Consider the following 20,422-nt stretch of genomic DNA (forward strand, 5'->3'; position numbering starts at 1 on the left):
TTTTGTTAAGTTCGATTATATTGTATTATTGTATATCTTCTATTTAACTGTGTATAGTTAGTTGTATAATTCAATTTTTACACCTGTATCTTGTACTGTTATATTTTATTATTGTAAGAGTTTTTGTTAAATAAAAATAAAATAAAATAAAATAAAATAAAATAAAAATAAAATTAAAAAAAGAACACCCAGGGAAAAGCGTAGTGAGATGAGAGTCTGCCCCCTAGTGTTACATCACTGAAGTGAATGGTCGTATTTACCCATGGTGCATTGCTCTCGCAAAGCACAACACATCGCCATTTTCAGCGGGTTGGGAGCTTTGCCGACTGGAACAGCAAATAAATAGGTCACAAGATCCTAGAAAGGAACATCAAGGAGCAGTCTCGGATTTTATTCGTCTGTCTCACTGCACTGAACCTACTGACCTAGAGCAAATGATCGTGATCAGTTGGGCCGCTCGAATGAAGTGTTCCAGCTCAGGCCCGGGCTGATGTGATTAATTGATCGCCTTTCTAATTGCGACTTAAAAATAAAGCAGGTAAGAAGAGAGCAGAGGTTGTTTTTTTTTGCACCACCAGCGCTTCCATAAGCGTTAATATTAATTAAGTTGTAATTATTGAGGGCATTAGTTACGGGCATTTGACTTCCTCCTAGTCATGATTGTTTTGTGTTTTGCAGTAATTTGCTGTATATGTTGGTAAGTGAGTAGCTGAACTGTTGCGTATTACATCGCAGTCTGAGCTGGGATTGATTAGTAATTAATAAATATTCATAAATGCGTGGGGAAAAATCCCGCTGACCTATTCGTCTGCTCTTGATTGCGCATTAAGTAGTTTATTTACTGATACAAACTGCATACAAATATTGCAAAAAAAGCGTTGTTATGCTATTATCATTATAATAATAATAATAATTATTATTATTATTAATATTATACGGTTGAAGTTAGCCTGATTAGAATGTTTCTGTTCTAGGGGGCGTGGTCGTCTGTGAAGTGACTAAACTACAGTCTGATGCTTAACTTGTGTGTTGCGTTCAATTTACCGACAGATAATTTGTCGTTTTCTTAAAGTTGCTCTGCATTTCGCGACGATATATATATATATATATATATATATATATAAAAGCTAAACCATTTCACGAACTATTTAGGAAAATACTTTTACAGCTTAGTTACAAATGTATGACATTTAAACAGTTTACTCGGCAGTGATATTCGTGATGGACTTTAAATCAGTGCATAAATCAGACTTTGGACCTTTGGATATCTTAGTCTGGTTTTAATGAACTGTTTCTGTCCAGAAGTCCAGACCCTTTTGGTTCCTAGAGGGTTGTTTTTTCCCTTTTGGGTGGGTATTTGATATTTGTATTTTTCTAATAGGTTTCTTTTCGAAACCTTTTGTGAAAGAGAAATCTACAGAGACCCTTTGGTTCCCACAGATCTAGAGGATTATAAACCCTGTATGGTGTTGGATGTAATCTCTGTTTTGTCTAACCAATAAATAAGGGTGATCAGTATCTGTGGAAATATGGCGTGTATTAATAGACGTGAGGCCATTAATTGCAGTCTGAAACTGTGACAGAATATCGTATTATCACAATATCAAGTTGCATTTAATGATTTAATTTGACTTAAATCGTGTGAATTGAAAATGATGCTTCCTGGCAGACTCGCCTGTTACCCCTGATCTCATGTGCTTTTACATTCTGTCATATAAATGGAGAATATTTAGGGGAAAAAAATTATATTATATATTGATATTGTTCATTCTGATGATCAATCGAAATTGATTAAATACTTTTTAGTGTTGATTACATAATTTAAATGTATTATAATAATAATTATAACCGACCCGCTACTGTTCTCTCCTCCCCTCTCTCTCTTTGTTGCCTGTTCAGCAGAATCAACAGAGAAAATGTTGTAAATGTTGATTTGTTAAAGAAGTGTGTGTGTGAATGTAATATATTTATATATTTCATTTTAAAATATGTTTAAATATAATTGCCATAGGTTCCAAAGCATACCACATCTGCACATATGGCAAGCAGTGTTATGGTATTGGCATTATGGCTGTCAATGGAAGAGGGTCATTAATGTTTGTTGGTGATCTGACTGCTCTTAGAAGTAGCAGGATGAATTCTGATGTTTATAAAGCTATAGTTTCTGCTCAGATTCAGTCCAATTCTGCAAAATTTATGGGATGGCCCTTCACAGTACAGATGGCTAATGGCCCAAAAAAACATTCTTCACACCTCTCATAGTGTTTCTTTCATGAAATGCTGGTGTTTTTCTTGTCCAACCTGTTCAGTGTCTGGTTAGTAGTACTTCTTTCTGTTTCAGGATCATTTTTCTTCTTTTCTCAACAAGAACGAATGTAGTCTTCATAAGTGAAGCCTGTTTTTAATCATTCCAATACTTTTGGATGAGACCTTTTTTTAATTGTATGTGTGTGTTTTTTTTATTTGAGAAATAATTGAAAATCAATTAAAAAAAAATACTGAAAGGCCAACATGAATGATTTGGCTATTGGCTCAATGCCTCATGCTGTGATTGTAATACAGTGTTACTAGAATTGGAATTTTTGTAGTGATTACCCACAAGCAGACTGATACAAACAGTGAAATGTACCAGTGCCTTTGTGCCAAATGTTAGCGTTTTTTGGAACGCTGCTTTTCCAACCATATAAGTGGACCCGAAGTAATGCTAATAAACGATGGAATTGTCTGATCTTATTGCCCTATATTATCAGCCTCATTCAACATCTGTGTGCTTTTTTTTTCTAGAATGAAAAGAGGGCAGAAGAGAGAAGATCAGCAGGAGGATGGAGGAGGCCCAAGCCTTGGTTTCCCTGAAACCTGCAAAAAGCTTCGTATCAAGGGTTCAGAGGAACTGCTGCAAGATCAGGGGAGCTGCAACTCAGAGAGCAGAGTAGACTGGGGCTGCTTGCCTCAGGAGATCCTTCTGCAGATTTTCCAGTACCTGCCCTTGCTGGATCGGGCGTTTGCCTCACAGGTGTGCAGGGGCTGGAACCAAGCTTTCCACATGCCAGAGCTGTGGAGGTGCTTTGAGTTTGAGCTCAACCAACCTGCCAGCTCTTACTTGAAGGCCACACACCCAGACCTCATCAAGCAAATCATCAAGAGACACTCCAACCACCTTCAGTATGTCAGCTTCAAGGTAAGGATCTGTGTTTCATAGTTCCTAACACATTAGATATTTGTCTAAGCTGTGGTGTAGTGACTTTCCAGTACAAAGATATGATCTGATATTCAATAATGTGTCTGCATGTTTTTGGACCTCTCAGGTGGACAGTAGCACCGAGTCTGCAGAAGCAGCCTGTGATATCTTGTCTCAGCTGGTGAACTGCTCGCTCAAGACTTTGGGGCTTATATCCACAGCTAGACCCAGCTTCATGGAGTTGCCTAAGGTAAATGTAACCACCTGGACATCTCTCAGGAGGAAGATCCAAACCTTCAGTTGTAGATGAAGGCAGATTCACTATAAATTGGCTCAGTTTTGCAGACGTGCCAACTTTAGCTGTATGATTTTTGACAACATTCTCTGGTGATACAGGAGACTGAAATCTTTATATTTGTCTTGCAGACCAAAATTCACTTGTGAGCCAATATAAAGAAGGCACGTGTATGGTCTCATTGTCTCTATGGGGAGAAACAAAGGAGCTGCTAATAGTAATAAGTATTTGTGGAAAATATTAATAATTGTGTAATTTCCCTATGATACAATTGATTGATTACAATCTGTCAGCAGATTGTAAATTCTGTAAAACAAAATCTTCATCAGAGAGGCATCACACTTAAGGTCCCTTGGTATTATGCCATGTTTCAAAATGTGTAGGTAAATTCAGGTAGAAATTCCAAAGTTTTTCAGATTACTTATCCTAGTTCTATCTAGTAAGACTGAATGAAAAGACAAAACCAAAATATGTGTGTTGGGGTGTAGGGATATCAAGTAAGGATGGCTCAATGTTCCACTTATCCTCATAGGCAGGGTTGCATCAGTATTTAAGCAGTCACAACTGAGCTGGTAATTAATGATTCCTGATACAGGGTACTCTTATGCTCCCTCTGTCTCCCTTACAAGCTACAGTGCTGAACATTTGTGGTCTCTTATTATTTCAGTGAATCTGGGCAGTTGCCAATTCGAATCACTAAACTGTTAAGACTGGACCTCTGGAAGTGACAGACACATACAGTAATATAGTAACAAAAAGCCAAACTAAAGCTATTTATAAAAAGGAAATTGACAAATCAACCAATGAGATTCACATTGTCCAGTCCAATATAAGGCAAGTGCACACTGCATGGTTTGAAAAAATCCCCACAAAAAGTCACAAAAATAAACTCAAGAGCTGCCCTTCATATGACTGCCAATAATTTGTACAGAAAAAGGTAAAAAGAGAAATCTAAAAAATGGAAGGAAATATTGGTTGGTTGGTTATACATGCAGCATATAGTGAAAAGAAACAACACCATTTTTATTCTGTGCACAGATAGGAATCATGTCTTGTTTGTGTTAATTCTTCTTCTTCTAAACAACCTTGGAAAAGGAATTCATATAGAAGCATTAGTAGCTCATGCTCCTACACAATCAGATGAATGAGTAACAGGATACAGGAATCTGCACTGCACGAGAACAGATGCATTTCATTTCCCAAGTTGTTTCTCAAGATTTAAAAAATCCTGCAATACTTTATATGAAATTTCTTTTTCATGTAGAACCAGTTTATAGCTTTTTTAGGGTCTATTGAAAGTTTGACTTTTGAGTCATGTACTCTGTCTCTCTTCGCTTTAGTCTCATTTCATCTCAGCCCTGACTGTGGTTTTCGTAAACTCCAAGTCCCTCTCCTCACTGAAGATTGATGACACACCAGTAGATGACCCGTCACTCAAAGTTCTTGTGGCCAATAACAGTGACACGCTCAAGCTGCTGAAGATGAGCAGCTGCCCTCATGTCTCACCTGCAGGTAAGAGGAAGGTGGACACACAGCATGAGTGGGTGCTAGAGACTGTGCATTCATTAATATTTGCTTTGTGCTTTGACATTCACGCAGTTTGTTGGGTCAGTAATCTATATATATCACAATTTAAATATAGGTTGATATTGATAATAAGTTATAATGTCAGTGTATTATATCTGACTGGAATGGTTAACATTACGATGGTGTGAAATCTTTGCTGGGTCATGCCACAGTCTTTCTGGTTTAGAGTATATAAAAAGCATTTATTCATTCATTTTCAATAACTGCTTTATGACAGTCAGAGTCTCTATGGATCTGGATCCTAGCCCAGGAACTCTGGACTACTTTATTGGACAGTTTATATAGATATTAGTTATTCCCTTATTCAAGACATTGTACCATCCTTATCTGCCTCATCTTATGACTTTTTCTTCATCACCTATTAAATATATTGAGTACTGAAAGCAAATACTATTCATATACTACTCCTTTTTGTTTCAATTTGGGCAACTGCCAGTTCTTAGTCACTGGGGAGTGAGGGCAAATACGTGCTTCCTCTGGGACACATGATGCCAACAACATCTTCTCATGGTGTATTATAGCGCACTAGAGATAAATTTCATATATAATTCAGAAATTCACTGTCCATTTTGTATACATGTACTATAGTAGCATTTCCTTACTATTTCAGCAATTGGTCTCTAGACATGCATTATTTTTAGCAAAAGTAGTAAACCTTTATATCTGATTTCTTTCCATATTGGAATCTACATATGTGAGCTCTGCACATGTATGTTTGAGACATAGTTCATGTTGTGCATTTTCATCTATTGTGAAGGTAGTTTTAGAGCTAGATTTAGAAGATTCTAGTGGGTAGTGGTAGGTGACCAGAGGATTAAGTGTTCAAATCCACAAACTTGTGGCCTTTCTGTCGCTTTAACCTTTAACCCCTCAGCAGCTTCAGGAGCACACTATAATGAATGTGTTCTGTTCCTGGTTTATGAATTTTTAAATAACTGTTATTTTTAACTACATAACATTTGTTTGGGTATCTCTAAATTGCTTTGTCTTGCTGGTTTTACTTTCCTTGCTTCTTCAGGCATTCTTTGTGTGGCTGACCAGTGCCATGGCCTACGTGAGCTTGCACTAAACTACCATCTGCTGAGTGACGAGCTGCTACTGGCATTGTCATCTGAACGTCATGTGCACCTTGAGCATCTACGGATTGATGTGGTGAGTGAGAACCCAGGGCAGATGCAGTTCCATACCATCAAGCGCAGCAGCTGGGAGGCAATGGTTCGCCACTCGCCCAAGTTCAGCCTTGTCATGTACTTCTTCCTGTATGAGGATGAGTTTGGGCCATTCTTCTGTGATGAGGTGCCTGTAACACACCTCTACTTCGGCCGCTCAGTAAGCAAGGAGGTGCTAGGCCGTGTGGGGATGACGTGCCCTCGCTTGATTGAGCTAGTAGTATGTGCCAATGGCCTGCGCCCTCTCGACGAAGAGCTCATTCGTATTGCTGAGCGCTGTCAGCATCTGTCAGCCATTGGCCTAGGGGAGTGTGAGGTCTCCTGCAGCGCATTTGTGGAGTTTGTGAAGATGTGTGGCCGCCGTCTCTCTCAGCTCTCCATTATGGAAGAGGTACTAGTCCCCGACCACAAATATGGCCTTGACGACATCCACTGGGAGGTGTCGAAGCATTTGGGCCGTGTCTGGTTCCCTGATATGATGCCCACTTGGTAGGGTACAGCCACACCACTGTGCATGGGGTTTACCCACTTCTGCAAACCAAGCCTTGCTCTACCCACAACTTCAACTCATAATGGAGTCAATATTCCTGGAGAAATGACACACATTTCACGGAATTCACAGTATTACCTGGAGGTTTTTTAGTTGAAATTTTAGAAGCACTGCAGCTTTAACCAACTGCCACTACAAAAAAAACACGCTCCTAACTTGTCTAGTGTGAAATCAAATACACTTTAGTCCTGTGTTGAATATTTTTATTTATAAGTTTGAAAGCTGATTTATTTGTAAATTATTACCCCTCCACCATTCTTATTATCATAGTAGTATTACTTATTACGTGACATTTTTTTTTCAATCATAAAGACATTTTGCCATTTAATCCCCTCCATTTAAAGGCATGGTAGAAAAAAGAGATGGGGTACCATTTTTATATAACCCCTGAAATTATTCCATTTTGACAAAGCTGGCCTCCTTTACCCCTTTTATGTTTGTCCAGAATGTGTAAATCATACTCATAATCATACAGTCCCTTATCCTTCAGGTTCAGGTAGCTTTGTCATCACTTGGAGAATTTGCCCACAGTGAGTAGTATTGCCACCTTGCAGCTTCATCCTGAGCTGGAGTTACTGTCTGGCTTGAGTTTTGCATGTTCTTCCCATGTAAGAGTGTATGAATCTTTGAATATGTGTAAGAACAGTGTCTTAGCATGGACATCCCATCCACTAATACATTCCAACTATCTTGTTGGCTGTTCAGTTGAACGATTTAAATGTCAGTTGGAAAACATGCTTTCTGCAGATTTAAGATTAAAAAATAGTTGCATCTCTCAACAGAGTTGTACCTCTTAAATGTTTCTTTTTAGTTTGTTTTATAGCCTGCTGTTTGATTTTGGGGCAGAGCAACAAAACGTATTTCTCCGTTGCATCTTAGCTTCCCTTGATCATTCTACCAGCAGATAGAGCTGTCAGTGTCTTCACTTGCAAAACATTAACAGATTTAAATTAAGAAATTGACAGGTAGCTTATCAGGGCCGTGTAGCTTTATTTCAATTTTCATAGGACTGCTTTCACTTCAGTTTTATAAGCATTCCTGTCCTTGTTAATAACTAAGTAATCAAAATAAAAACCTGACTAAACACTAATGCTAGCTATTGCAGCTACAGTGAGTAGTAACCAGCTTCTGGTATTTTTTACTGCTGTAATTATGTATCATTACATATGCTATGTATGTCTGATCACGCTCCCTTCTTCTTGGCAATACCATGCTCACATATGGCATCCTAGACGTGTCCAGTGCCACAGGTTATAGATATCAGGCATGATAGGACAGTGGCATATTGCACGCAATCTCACAAGCCTGCTTTGCACCCAGTGTTACTGGGAAAGGCTCAGTCTCCACTTTACTGAAAGTGAGTGCACTGTACACTGTACTGTTTTCCCAGCTTGTTTTTCCTAAGTTTTTCCTAAGATGTTTGCACTATTTGTGACTATTCAACATTTACCTTGAGACACTACATTATTTTTTACCACTACTTGTTTTCTAATTGGTGATGAAAGTCAAACGGTAAATACTGACTAATGAGTTGGTTTACTGTACCATTCTCCTTTCTACATTCAAAACAGCCCAGCATCTTCCTCTGGGAACTTTGTGAAAGGAGGTGGCATGTCAATATTTTTGTCAGAGGTATAAATCACAGTGATTAATAGTGATTAAATCACAGTGAGTCAATAGATTTTTCCAGTAATAAATACTTACTATTATGACACATGTAACATAACCTGTATGACTGAAAATCTTCATAGTCCTTCTGAATAATATTCTAATTATGTATACATGGAAACATTGATCTGCTCACTTTTTATGTCCATTTTGTTTTGGTCATTTTAGCTGAAACCATAAGTGATTTTGAATATATATTATGCCCCACCTGAAAATGACTTTTTCCAGCAAATCAATGTGTCACATTGCTTTATGATGAATCTTATCCATTAGCATTTCAGTTTTGCTTTTTGTGGCTTTTTGATAAATGTTTCTGAAAGACATTTGCAAGGTGGCACATAGTAGCACACAAATTCAAGGTAAGGTATTGGAGAGTAGGAATTAATAATTGAATTAAGGGGTATATTTTGCTTTCACAGTGTTGGCGTATTTGAGGTGAAAATGAACGTTGATTGATCAGTATGAGCAATGCAATCATTCTCAGTGTTACTGAGATTTTTTCTTTGTAATTAAAACATCATTCATGAATCCAAAACACACTGCTCTTTAAGGCAAAATAATGTTTTGAGAAGAGCTTTCAGCTTGAGCTTTCAGTTTTGTAAGGATCGTGTAATGTCTGCCACTTCAGTAAAAGCAATTAGTCTGTCTAATCTTTCCCCTGAATTACAGACTAGAATTCTGTTTACCTTTTAGAATACACCGGTCAACTAAACATTCTTGATGAGAAGCAGGCAAGGAAAGGCAGTAGTATGTGGCATCAATAAAATTTGTAATGTTATTGTCTTTATGACTAGAATTCAATATACATATATATATTTGCCAGAATTTGTTTTCTAAATTGTCACAATGTGCTGTCAAGTTTTCGTAAATTCTTTTGGTTTCCTGCATTTCCTGTGGTCTGTATCCTCCAGACAACTACAAATATTTTTGTGTTTGCAGTCAACACTTCAAACTGGACTATGAAACATGTTTGAAATCAAAAATGTTGGCAAATTTGTTTAAGAAAATGCAGATTCCATCTGTGTTCAGGACACAACGTGGAGCAGATTGCGGTAGAAGTAGTAGCTAATCTCTTCTAGCAAATACTTATCTTCATTGACAAGAAAGTTGGCTCCTAAGGTCATCACAAAGCTAACCAATCATGCAACATTATGACCATAGTGTTTGTGTTGATTCCATCTTCTGTTATTTGGCTCAATGTGATTTTGAATGACCTGCAGTTGGTCTCTGCTTGCCTCCTGCTGATCTTCTCATTGGTGCAGTTTTTCTGCATATTCAAGCTTATTGGTATGTGATAGCTTAGTGGTTAAGGTGTTGGACTGGATTAAAAGGTTGAGTTCGACTCCCAGGTTTGCCAAGCTGCCACTGCTGGGCCCCTAGGCCCTTAACCCTCAATTGCTCAGTTGTATAAGATGTGACAAAATGCAAGCCACCCTAGATAAGGGAGTTAGATGTCACTGTACAACAATAACTCAAAAAAAGAAAAGTCCTTTCTGTCACTAGAATTATCTATTGGCTCCAATGCATACATACAAAACAAAACGATGTTTTAATAGCAGTACCCATATACCCACTCCCAATTCCATCCCTACATTCCCCACACAAACGTTCTAGTTATTCACGTTTTTTGCATCCACATCCAAGATATGTAATCTGAAAGGAGTTTCCCCAGTATTTAAACTGACAAATCCTACAGCAGGACCACTGTGTCAGTGCTATATGATGTGGTAGCATGTATGTAAATATGTCAGTGGTTCTAAATGTAGGTCTTAAAATGATCACAGTAGTCTACTTATGCCATTGGACAAGAGCCAACAGCCAGGTTAGTCCGAAAGGAAAGAAAAGCACTAATTATCACTCATGTTTCCATATTCTTTTCACTTGTGAATTTTTTTGCTGATTTTATGAAAGAAGGCTCAGGTCTGGTGTGTGTGGAAAAGCTAGTTAGTTATAGGAATAGATTGCCAGGTGCCCAATGATCCATACCAACCATCCTTCACAGTTTATTCAACATGAACAGATCCATACCAAATCTTGTTTTATTATACTTATTTCCTTTCATCTTTGGGAAAGGGACTTTGTACTTTCTTACTGAATATTATAGAAACTTGGTCATGTGTTTTACTTTGTGTAAAAACCTGTATAAAAAAAAAGGAAACACTTATTTTTATACCATGCAGAACTATTTTGCTGTTTAAAGGACAGTTATTCCTTTCTGACAATATTTTGATATACAAAATGTCCAGATTTTTCTTTTTCCTCCACATTTTCTTTCAGTTAAACTGACAAATTGACAACTGTATAAAAGTTGCAGTGTGACACTAGGAGATTGAGAAGTGTGATACAGGTAGCTTATATTCATTCTGAGTTCCTTGTAGGCATGTGATTCTTTTATGTGGATCGACTTTGCCATTGCTTTCTCCTCTGTCTTATTCCTGTTTTTTTTTCTCTCCTTCTCCAGACTGAATTAAAACACCTTTACAGTCACAGTGAGCAGCTAAAATTTTTCTGAATTATTTGCAGTAATTGCATGTATGCCTTATGGCTTTCTGTTTGTCACAACCTTGAATTTTCTTTAGTTTGTACCATGAAAGCCGTAGCAGGTTTTATCCAAACAACATCCTGTATCTTTCAATTAATCCTAAATTCTAGCCTCTCTATGAATTCAATTAAATTAAATCCTGCACCTCCCTCATTTTGTTTAGTTTGATTATAAGTGTATTTAGAGATTTGTTTTTACTTTTCAAATCATTCTGCCATGCACTTTATTTGGAGTTGTAATGCTTACATGTACAAGTAAGTAATATATTTAAGCTTGTTCCAAAGGATATCTGTGTTCTTTCATGATTTCTTTAATGTCTTTTAAGCCAGTTTAATAAAATCCTTTTGTGTATATTATCTTAAAGCATTTTTTAAGCTGAAAAAGGCACTTAATGTCATGGAAATGTTTTTGTTGTTTTGGAGTAAATTTTGTGAATGTAATTGCTGGTCATTTTATTTGTATTAAAACATATAACTTACAAATCTACGACTGAGGAAATTGTGTATTCATAATTTTGCTGCTCAGAGGACATCAACTAGATCAACAAGCCTCTTGATAGATTTGGCAGCCTAGAATGTAAAACCTGGGACTTGTATATCCAACAAAAATCGGCATTGTTTATAACTTGTGTTGAATAAATGGAGTTATCAAGGAACAGGCTCTCTGGATACATCCAGGTCTTCCAGGACCTCTGTTCTCTCAATCACAATCTTTGTGCCTGCTGGGGCAGATGTCGTGGCACCACTAGGTACAATAACCTTCATTACTTCTTTGGTAAAATCCTCATCATCCTTTGTGGGTCAGAATCAATGTTGGTGTATTATATCATCATAGTTAAAAAGCAAAAGTACACACAAAATACAGTGTGTCTGAACTTGGGTGTCTGATTTTCCTAACAAGTTTTCTTTCCAGAGATTTTCCTTTGCTCCAAGGTACCACTAAGTAGGATCCCAGACTCTCTACTTGTAATAATTAATTTGTTAGTGTTTCAAATTATGCATTACAAAGGGAAATAATGCTTGTAAAAAACCTAATTACATTTACTCTAACTATTGCATCTCATTGCTGCTATAGTATTTATAATCCTGGTTGTAAACTGATGTTCCTTTCTTAGTCACTTGGGGGTAGAGAAACATATCTCCTTATAAGCACAAATTTGCCTTTTAAAAAATCCAGGAGACAGTGAACATGTTAGAACTAATTTGAGATTGTATTTCTCCCTACTTGTCAAATTTAAGGCCAATATTCATGCTCCGTTGACCCTGAACTAGCACAGCACCACCAAGCCAAACCCCTTGATAACCTAATAGAATAAAATGAATTTTCTATATGTAAGTTTCATTTGTTCATATCTCTAGCAGCATGTTCCTTATTCACTGAATATTCATTTTTGCAGCCCCTGTTCTTTAGGACACCAAGGATGTTATTTTAGGGAGTATTATCCAGTTTAACAGCAGTGATCCTTCTGAATTCTTCATTTATGTGTATAAAAAATAAGGCACAAATTAAAAAAGGCACTGTAGAGGTGGGGATTTGTTGAGTAGCAGCTTGTGTATGGAGGGCAGAGTCAAGAATAGTTATTGGTAAGGAAGAAAGCATAAAGTGGGCAGAAGTGAGTGAGTGAGTTGAGCATGGATTGAAATATAACAGCTGTAAAGTGATCAAAGTAGTAATGACCCTTTCAGGTGTCCTAAACCTGCCACCAGCCTCTTTACCCTCAGAACTGAAGATACAAGGTCTGGGGATTCGGTAGCTTAGTGGTTAAGGTGTTGGATTACTGATCAGCTGTGAGTTTGAATCCCAGGTCCACCAAGCAGTCACTGTTGGGCCCTTGAGCAAGGTCCCTAAACCTCAGTTGTATAAAAATGTGAAAAATATAAGTTGCTTTGGATTAGGGGGGTGTCTGGCTAATGTTAATGTTGAAAATCGACTCTAATAAAGCAGTTTACTGCAAACAATTTTCTGGAAAATATTTGACTCATGGAGCATGATTGACAACTTTCTGTCATTTCTATATATTCACTGACTGACAGTTGTTCCTGTTCTTCCACAAGAACACTCTTCCATGTGGAAGAGCTTCCACTCTTTCACATTCCAAAGCTCTTTTGGATTCTCTTCATGGGTAAGGGGGTAAATAGTTCACCTCTGCCTTTCTTGACTTCTTGATGTTCTTGGGGGGTGCTTTTTCATGTGCTTGCTTCTTTTTAAGAGTTCACATCAAGCTCAGGGCATCCAGTACCTCTCAGTTTTGTTCTGTTAGCAGCAAATGTTTTAGTTTTTGTGGTGTCCATTATACAGTATGACCACAGTTTATTAAGTCAAGGATGCTCCTGAATTAGCACTTTAGAAACATCAGACAACTGCATGCTTGTTGGGTAGGTACATACTGAATGACACTTTCAGACAGTTTCTCAAGGATGTCTGGAAGCATTGGGGAAAGGTTGAGTTGAAATCCATCTTTTCTGAAAGCTTCATTTCCTGAGGCAAGTACAAATTCTGTGTCAGAGGCTCAATTAACTAGAATGCAGAAAATAATGTTTCATATTACACTGGGACATTTTTAATGAGCAACACATGTCTTAAGGGTATCAACACATTTTTGTCCAAAAGTAGACTTCTACAGACCCTAATACAAAACTTACATGGTCATTATATTACAGATTATATATTGTATAGCAATAATATGATTATATAGCTCCTAATGCAAAACTTAATATACAATATATATTGTATATTATATTATATAGCAAATTACATGGATGAAGCAGGTTCATTATATTTTCTACTGAAGCATAATGTATTTAATGTGGAATGATTAACAATTTCCTCTGACAAAGTAATGCAGTATTTTCACACAAAAAAACTAATTCATAATGGCTAAATATAGATTCAACATGAACATTTAGTGGATGCTCAGTAGATATACAAGTATCACTAATTGAAACTTTTATGTGAAGAAGTGAATGTAAAACTGTTTATTCAAAATTGGTATATTAATAATTTAAGACAGTTTTCTTTATTTTCATCTTGACAGACTTTTTAATATTTTATCAGCCTATACTTATACATGTACCAAACTTATTTTTTTATGCTGAAAATATCATTTATTTTAAGCTTTACTCACTAACCCCATTAATCTTTTTTTTTTTTTTTACAGTGTAGGAGAAGAACTGTTTAGAAAAACTCTTTTTGACAGATTTCTAAATGGTGACCAGAAATTTGTTATGATCCAACATTGATACCTTTAACAGGATAATCTATTTGAATAATATTACAAATCTGTTCATTAAGTTTCAAAGATGTTTCAGCAGCACAAGTAGAACAGGATAATATTTGGCAGGTGGTTCTAATGTTATGGCTGTTCTGTGTAGCTTGGTTGACTGGACATACAGTACCTGATAAAAAGTTATTTGCCAAAGACTTCAGAATGCCTTCCTGTATATGCCCTTCACATTTCACACTAGTGAATATGTGCAAGCAATTATGTGTAGCTGTTTGAGTAAATAAATATTGAGTGTCGCTGCATATTTTGACACTATATTTGTGAGGCTAAAAATCCTAAGACTAGTTTGAAAAAGGTTTTACAGCTCACGCAAATTAGAGAAAAATCTCAGTGAGTGGAGCAAAATGGCTCTTTCTAAATGGTCCAAGGTATCACTGGCAAAAAAACAAATTTATTTTTTGTTTGTAGTACTCACAGTTCATATGGACCAATATGTATACACTTTATTCTAGTGCCACCTTTGGGCCATCGAGACCCAATTCACTTGCCTGAGTAACTGGAGGGAGTAGTACCTGTTGACAAAGTTTTATGTCTCTAAGACAAATATATTACAATGTTATTACAATACTGTTCCAGCACCACTGGTGCTTAAACCCCTAATAATGTCTTACTGGTATACTACAGTATTGTGTTATTGCCAGTCCATTTCAAAACATGATATATATTCAATGAGCTAAGCACCTCTGAACATTATTGAAAAATGACCTAAAAACCTGTTGGGTAGGCATTCAAACATTTAGTTAGCCAGGAATGGTTAAAAGGATGAAAAAGACATTACTGCACTCCCCTATTTCACCATTTCAATAAGTTCTGCAAATGAAATGAATCTACTACGAAGATCCAGATTTATCCTCCAATCCTTTGCATTTGCTCAAAGTGTTACTCTGGTGTTAAAGAATATATTTATGGTGACCTTGACCCCAGATTGGTCCTGAAGACCTGCTGACCTGATGGATGGAAAGAACCACAACCATGGTTATTAGTGCCACACATGCTGGTTTGATTATTTCAGATACTGCTGAGAAGAAACATACAGACTTTTCTGAGCTGACTATAGTAACTCAAATAAGTGATATTTACCTCCTTGTTGTACAGAAAATCTTCAGGCACAAACACACTGGGACTGAGATAGTAGAGGAGAGAACAAGTTGGGAAAAAAAAAACCAAGATAAACAGAACACTAAGAATAACAAAACAACAAAAGCCAAAAATCAACAGGGAATCAGGGTCCAAGGTGTGGTACAGGATGAGAACAGATCATCCCCATTCAGTATAGACAGAACACCCCAGATAAGACAAGCTTTACTGACTGTTGGGGAACACTGCACCAACAACCTAACGACCTATACACCACAACACAGAACAACCACTCTCTACAACTTAATAAAGTTAAAGGAAATTACTCACTGTCAAGTTATTTCCCATATAAACAAAGTCATGAAAATCTTAAGATGCTTTCACCAAGGAGAATATTAAGAATTAGAAAATGGACAGCAGATGTAAAATGATTTTACTTTAAATCTGTTATAGACATGCTGTGCATACAGGCGTTCTTGCAGACTTTTTTTATGAACTGTTCTGGGAATCGGATTAGGACTGAAAGGATTTTGGGTGTGGGGGTGTGAGTGGGGAATCAGAGGCTCTTGTTTGTTATAAAACCCTTGGTAATTTTTGTTGAATCAATATCCGTCAACACAATGATTCCTCATAATGGATATGTATTAGAGGAAAAACGTTTTATGTTGCATGAACTATATGCATATTATAATTTTTTTTATGTATAATAGTTTTATGCTATAAATATATCAGCATTTGGATACAAGATAATATAATAATAATATTTTAAGTTTTATAAAGAATGCATGAAAAGAGGAATGGGATTCTATGTTTTTTTTTTTTATGTCGCTTTGTCATGTTAAGCTTTGTAATGTTTTATCAAGCATTTTAAGTACATTTACCACATTTCTGATGGTAGAACAAAACCTATCCAGACACTGACGTAAAGTGATGATCTACTAACCTACGGAGTGCTTGGGATAACGTTACTAAGGATTGGCTGTTTTGTGGTGATGGATTTTCAGTTGGGGAGCAGGGGTGGTCAGGAAACTGCTGGGCGTTTAGAGATGAGGCGCGCCCTTATCTGGACATCTTGGCTCAAGTGTTGTACTTCACGTATTGGCTTCATCCGGGACTTCGACTGCGTAAATGCATCCATGTTGGCTCTTTATTTTCTAGTTTCCTACATTTCAGAGGGAGGAGCCATTGGATTTTGGACAGGAGTAACAGCTTCGGAGCATCAGAGTGGCACTCAGGGAACGAAGGCCAGAAGAAAACCGATAGCCGTACATTTGGGATTTTTTTTTTATTGGAATACGCTGCATCCATTGGAACCAGGGCGTGTTCTGCAATTTCAGAGGGCAGCCATGCATGTCTTGGAAGAGTAATGTAAGCTACAGTGATTCGTGCAGCTAACGGTATAAATCAAGAAACGTTATACATAAGGCTCCGTACCCTATAGAGTCTAATTAATCCTGCTAGCTAGCTTTAGATTGCCAACCATTTTCCAGTAAGCTAGGATCTTAGCTAGCTGCTTGTGCAGCCGCGCTACGGATGTTGCTGCCAAATCGTCGGAAGACTGGTTTCTTTCTCACCGACGACATCATCTTCGGATCAGCCTTTTAATCGACGTTCCCGATAGTGTGGTCAGCGCGGATCAGCGGATTAGAGAGCCGGGCTGCTAGACGAGGAAGCAGAAGGTGGGGCGGAGGAGTGTCAACCCCATAACCCCATCGCGAAGCAAGCGAGCTGGCTAGCTAGTTAGCCGGTTTCTGTCATTGCCATTCCTGGGAATAATCATTTGAACGGGAAATATCTGCATTCAGCGGTGAATAGCAGCCTCGTGATTTCCAGCGCGTGTTGTCTTTGCTTCTAAACGCAGAACGAAATAAAGCTGCAGTCGTCGATTTTATTCCCAAATACATCCCAGGTTCTGACGGATTTCCCCGGAGATAACGTTAGCAAGCTAGAATCCCTGATTCCTGTTGGACCATGGCTGACGACGACGTGCTGTTTGAAGATGTATATGAGCTGTGTGAGGTGATCGGGAAGTGAGTATCTCAATACATCCATGTACTGATTATCGTCTTTTCTTTTATTATCATGTGTCAGTGTACAGTAACTTGCTCATGTATGGAGGATGAGATACCGGTACACACCGCCTTATCTGGAAATGAAAGATGGGTTCATTGATTAGCCTGCGATGTACACGATTCACTTGGATAACTGTCATTGTTTTCCGAAAACGTTGGCAAAATCCTCTCTCCACCTTTCAGTATCACGATTAATGACTTTTTATTATGTGAAATATTTTGGTCTTGATTGATCTGAATAAAGGAATTGTACAGATGGATGGGGATGGACAAGAATCGCCCCCTTTCGAGCAGTAAGAATTGAATCAATGATTTTATATGATCTTATAATTAAAACCCGCAGGTTAATGAACTGTTTTGTTGGACAGATTAATTATCATTAGAGATCTTGTGCAGTATTTTAGCTCAGAGTTGTAGTGATGAAAAAGCCCTTGAGATCACCCTCAGTGTTACTGAGGTTCCTTCAGGCCAATTCTCTAAGACTAGTTATACAGCTCAGTAACTGAACCAAGAATAGTTCATAACAGTTATATACTGCATACACAATTCATTCTTCATTTCTGTAACTGCATTAAAACTTTCCTCCAGGTTAATCATTACTGCTTATAAAAAATATAACAGTGTCAAATAATTAGTTTCATGCAAACTCTGTGCCTAATTGGAGCTGGATGACGTGACATTATAATATCAATATTGTCAATTGTTCTGTATTTCTGTCTTTATTTATTTATTTGGTCATGTGATGGATGAAAGGCAACACTGTGAATACAGGAAATGCAGAAAATATATCATTGCAAATCTAGAACACGGATGCAACAACTGTGCATGCTTGCATGTGAATGGATGTCACTGGGTTACTGCGTGCTCTTTTGCAAAAATGATTGTTTATTAGCAGTAAGTAGCCAGCTAGCTGTCTGGGTTCCTTAAATATAACATTAGCGAGTGAGCTCTACCCATGTTTCCCATTCCTACCCGAATATCTACCTGTAACTGTTGAAGCCTTTCAGATTTTCCAATCACCTCCAAGATGTGAAGTCTTGAGGTGGTTTTCCCAGTAATCAAACTGGGAAATCTCATTAAAGAGATTGCTGAATTATCACTGTAAGAAGCAAGAAAGCACATGTATGAATGGTTGCACTTTAATATTTTGACCCTTTAAATAATGCATTTTAAACGTGTTACAATATGTAGTATTTTTGAGAAGTTTTATTTGGAAAGGGTTTAGAAAGGATTCAGACCCTTTTTATGTTAGAGATGTAAATCTATTAAAATAAGGTTGGGTCAGTTGGGTCATCAGTGTTTTCAGATTACTACTATAATATTCTAGGCTATTTGCAGATCAGATGTAGATATTTCACATGTATATAAGGCACTGTGTTTTTCAGGTACTGTGCGACACTCCGTTGTATTAATAGTTTCTGATCAGAGCTTAGCTACTTCTCAGAGATACAAGATAATATCACATCTGTCTTATTCTCTGAAATGTGGCTTATCAGTTGGCTGAAAATGCAGTAATTGCATTGAGAAGTCACTGTGAAGCACTTTTCAGATGCTCACATAAAGGTCAGTCTTGTAGATACAGTTAAGGTCAGTTTATATACGCTCGTTGTTTATCTACTTTGTACAGGACACAAGAATTTTTTGCTGTCAATTTTTTACAGATAGATTGTCTCACTTTTAATTGACAGTAGGTCAGAAGTTAACAGTCTGGAAAAAGTCCTGAAAATTACACCAAGCTATTAGGCAATTAGATTCCGATTAGCTAATTAGAGTCCAATGTAGTGGATGTATTTTAAGGCCTACCATTAAACTCAGTGCCTATTTGCTTGACATCATGGGATAAAGAAGAGATGATGGGATAGAGATGAATGTAGTTTGGTCACGCAACACTGTCGCTTACTCAGTGTTTATTGTTTTAGCACTATTAACAAGAGATCAGCAGTATCTGAAATGCTCAAACCAGCCCATTTTGTACCAACATCCATGTCATGTGATCAAAGTCACAAAGATCACAGTTTTACTTAATTCTGAGTCTTAATATGAATATCACCTAAAGCTGTTGACCTGTATCTGTATTGTGCTGCTTCCACATGATTGGCTGATTAGATAACTGCATGAATGTACAGGTGTTCCAAATAAAGTGGATGGTAATTGTACAGTAATCCTACCAGTGGTTCTGCAGAGACAGTAACATCATCTTCAGTTGTGTGTTCGATGTTCCTCCTCTTTTTCTCAGTCATAATCTCAGCCAAATGTCACGTTATACCTGACTTGTACTGCTGCAACCGCACTTCTATCTCTTGTACACTAGACACAAAGGTGTCTTTAAAACTCAGATCCATAAATGTAGCACAATTTGAAGTTGTCTGTAACTCTTCCTGCTTGTACTGGCTTTGCAAATCATATCTTATGCAATCATTGATGTGTGAACTTAGTTTGCTTTCAGAGATAGATAGTGTTACAATTATTTGAGTTTTCCAGCAGTGGGAGGACTGGGAATCTTCTTGCGATGCTGCTCTCTACTTAATTCCTTAGATGACCAAGAACATTTTTCAGTGTCTCCAATTCTTTTGATGACCAATTCTTTAGGCTTGAGGTGGCACTTATTTCTGTTAATAGAACACAAACAGTTTGCTGTTGTTCTAAAAAGTGATCCACCATGTTATATACTCCCCTTCAGTGTTCATCAGGTATCAATTTGTGTAGTGGTCTAGACCAAGGTCAGTCTGCTTTAACTTCAGCTGTCTTTGTCAGCGTGTTGGATCATGAAAAAGCTGAGGCAAGGTATTGCTCAAATGATCAACATTGAGACCCATGTGAATTGCTGAGTCAAAATTTTGCCTAAATAATGGACTCCAGTTATAATCAAACCTTTGTTATTTGAAGCATAATCAGTTGTAATTCCTGCCATGTGATGTATCAAGACCCCACTGCTCTCCCAACATCTCAATAAGGGTCTCTCGCAGGCTCTCTGCTGTGTGGACACTGTTAAGTTCTGCAC

General features: G+C 37.4%; 2 protein-coding genes and 1 long non-coding RNA gene across 9 annotated transcripts in view; 2 read left to right on the forward strand and 1 right to left on the reverse strand.

The window, feature by feature from the left end:
• Window positions 1–283: 283 nt before the first annotated feature.
• On the forward strand, window positions 284–11,603 carry fbxl3b (F-box and leucine-rich repeat protein 3b). Its single transcript, XM_058403406.1, has 5 exons — window positions 284–538; window positions 2,785–3,178; window positions 3,306–3,428; window positions 4,814–4,985; window positions 6,079–11,603. The coding sequence occupies exons 2-5, from the start codon at window positions 2,786–2,788 to the stop codon at window positions 6,720–6,722; spliced, it is 1,332 nt and encodes a 443-aa protein (XP_058259389.1). The 5' UTR covers window positions 284–538; window position 2,785; the 3' UTR covers window positions 6,723–11,603.
• Window positions 11,604–13,819: 2,216 nt separating this feature from the next.
• LOC131361626 (uncharacterized) lies at window positions 13,820–16,426 on the reverse strand. Its single transcript, XR_009206056.1, has 3 exons — window positions 16,293–16,426; window positions 15,353–15,395; window positions 13,820–15,219 (listed from the first exon to the last, which is right to left on the reverse strand). It is a non-coding gene; the product is annotated as an uncharacterized LOC131361626 (long non-coding RNA).
• A 141-nt stretch (window positions 16,427–16,567) lies between these two features.
• caskb (calcium/calmodulin-dependent serine protein kinase b) overlaps window positions 16,568–20,422 on the forward strand; it is a 57,053-nt gene continuing 53,198 nt past the window's right edge. For 4 of the 7 annotated variants that reach the window (XM_058402977.1, XM_058402980.1, XM_058402984.1 and 1 more), the window contains exon 1: window positions 16,569–17,379. In XM_058402977.1, coding sequence (XP_058258960.1) covers window positions 17,321–17,379 — 59 coding nt within the window. In that variant the 5' untranslated portion in view covers window positions 16,569–17,320. Of the gene's footprint in view, window positions 17,380–20,422 lie in introns of all 7 variants that reach the window. The other 3 variants (XM_058402978.1, XM_058402981.1, XM_058402979.1) reach the window with 2 other exon arrangements.

This window comes from Hemibagrus wyckioides, linkage group LG11, assembly GCF_019097595.1.
Source record: "Hemibagrus wyckioides isolate EC202008001 linkage group LG11, SWU_Hwy_1.0, whole genome shotgun sequence".
Lineage (NCBI taxonomy): Eukaryota > Metazoa > Chordata > Actinopteri > Siluriformes > Bagridae > Hemibagrus > Hemibagrus wyckioides.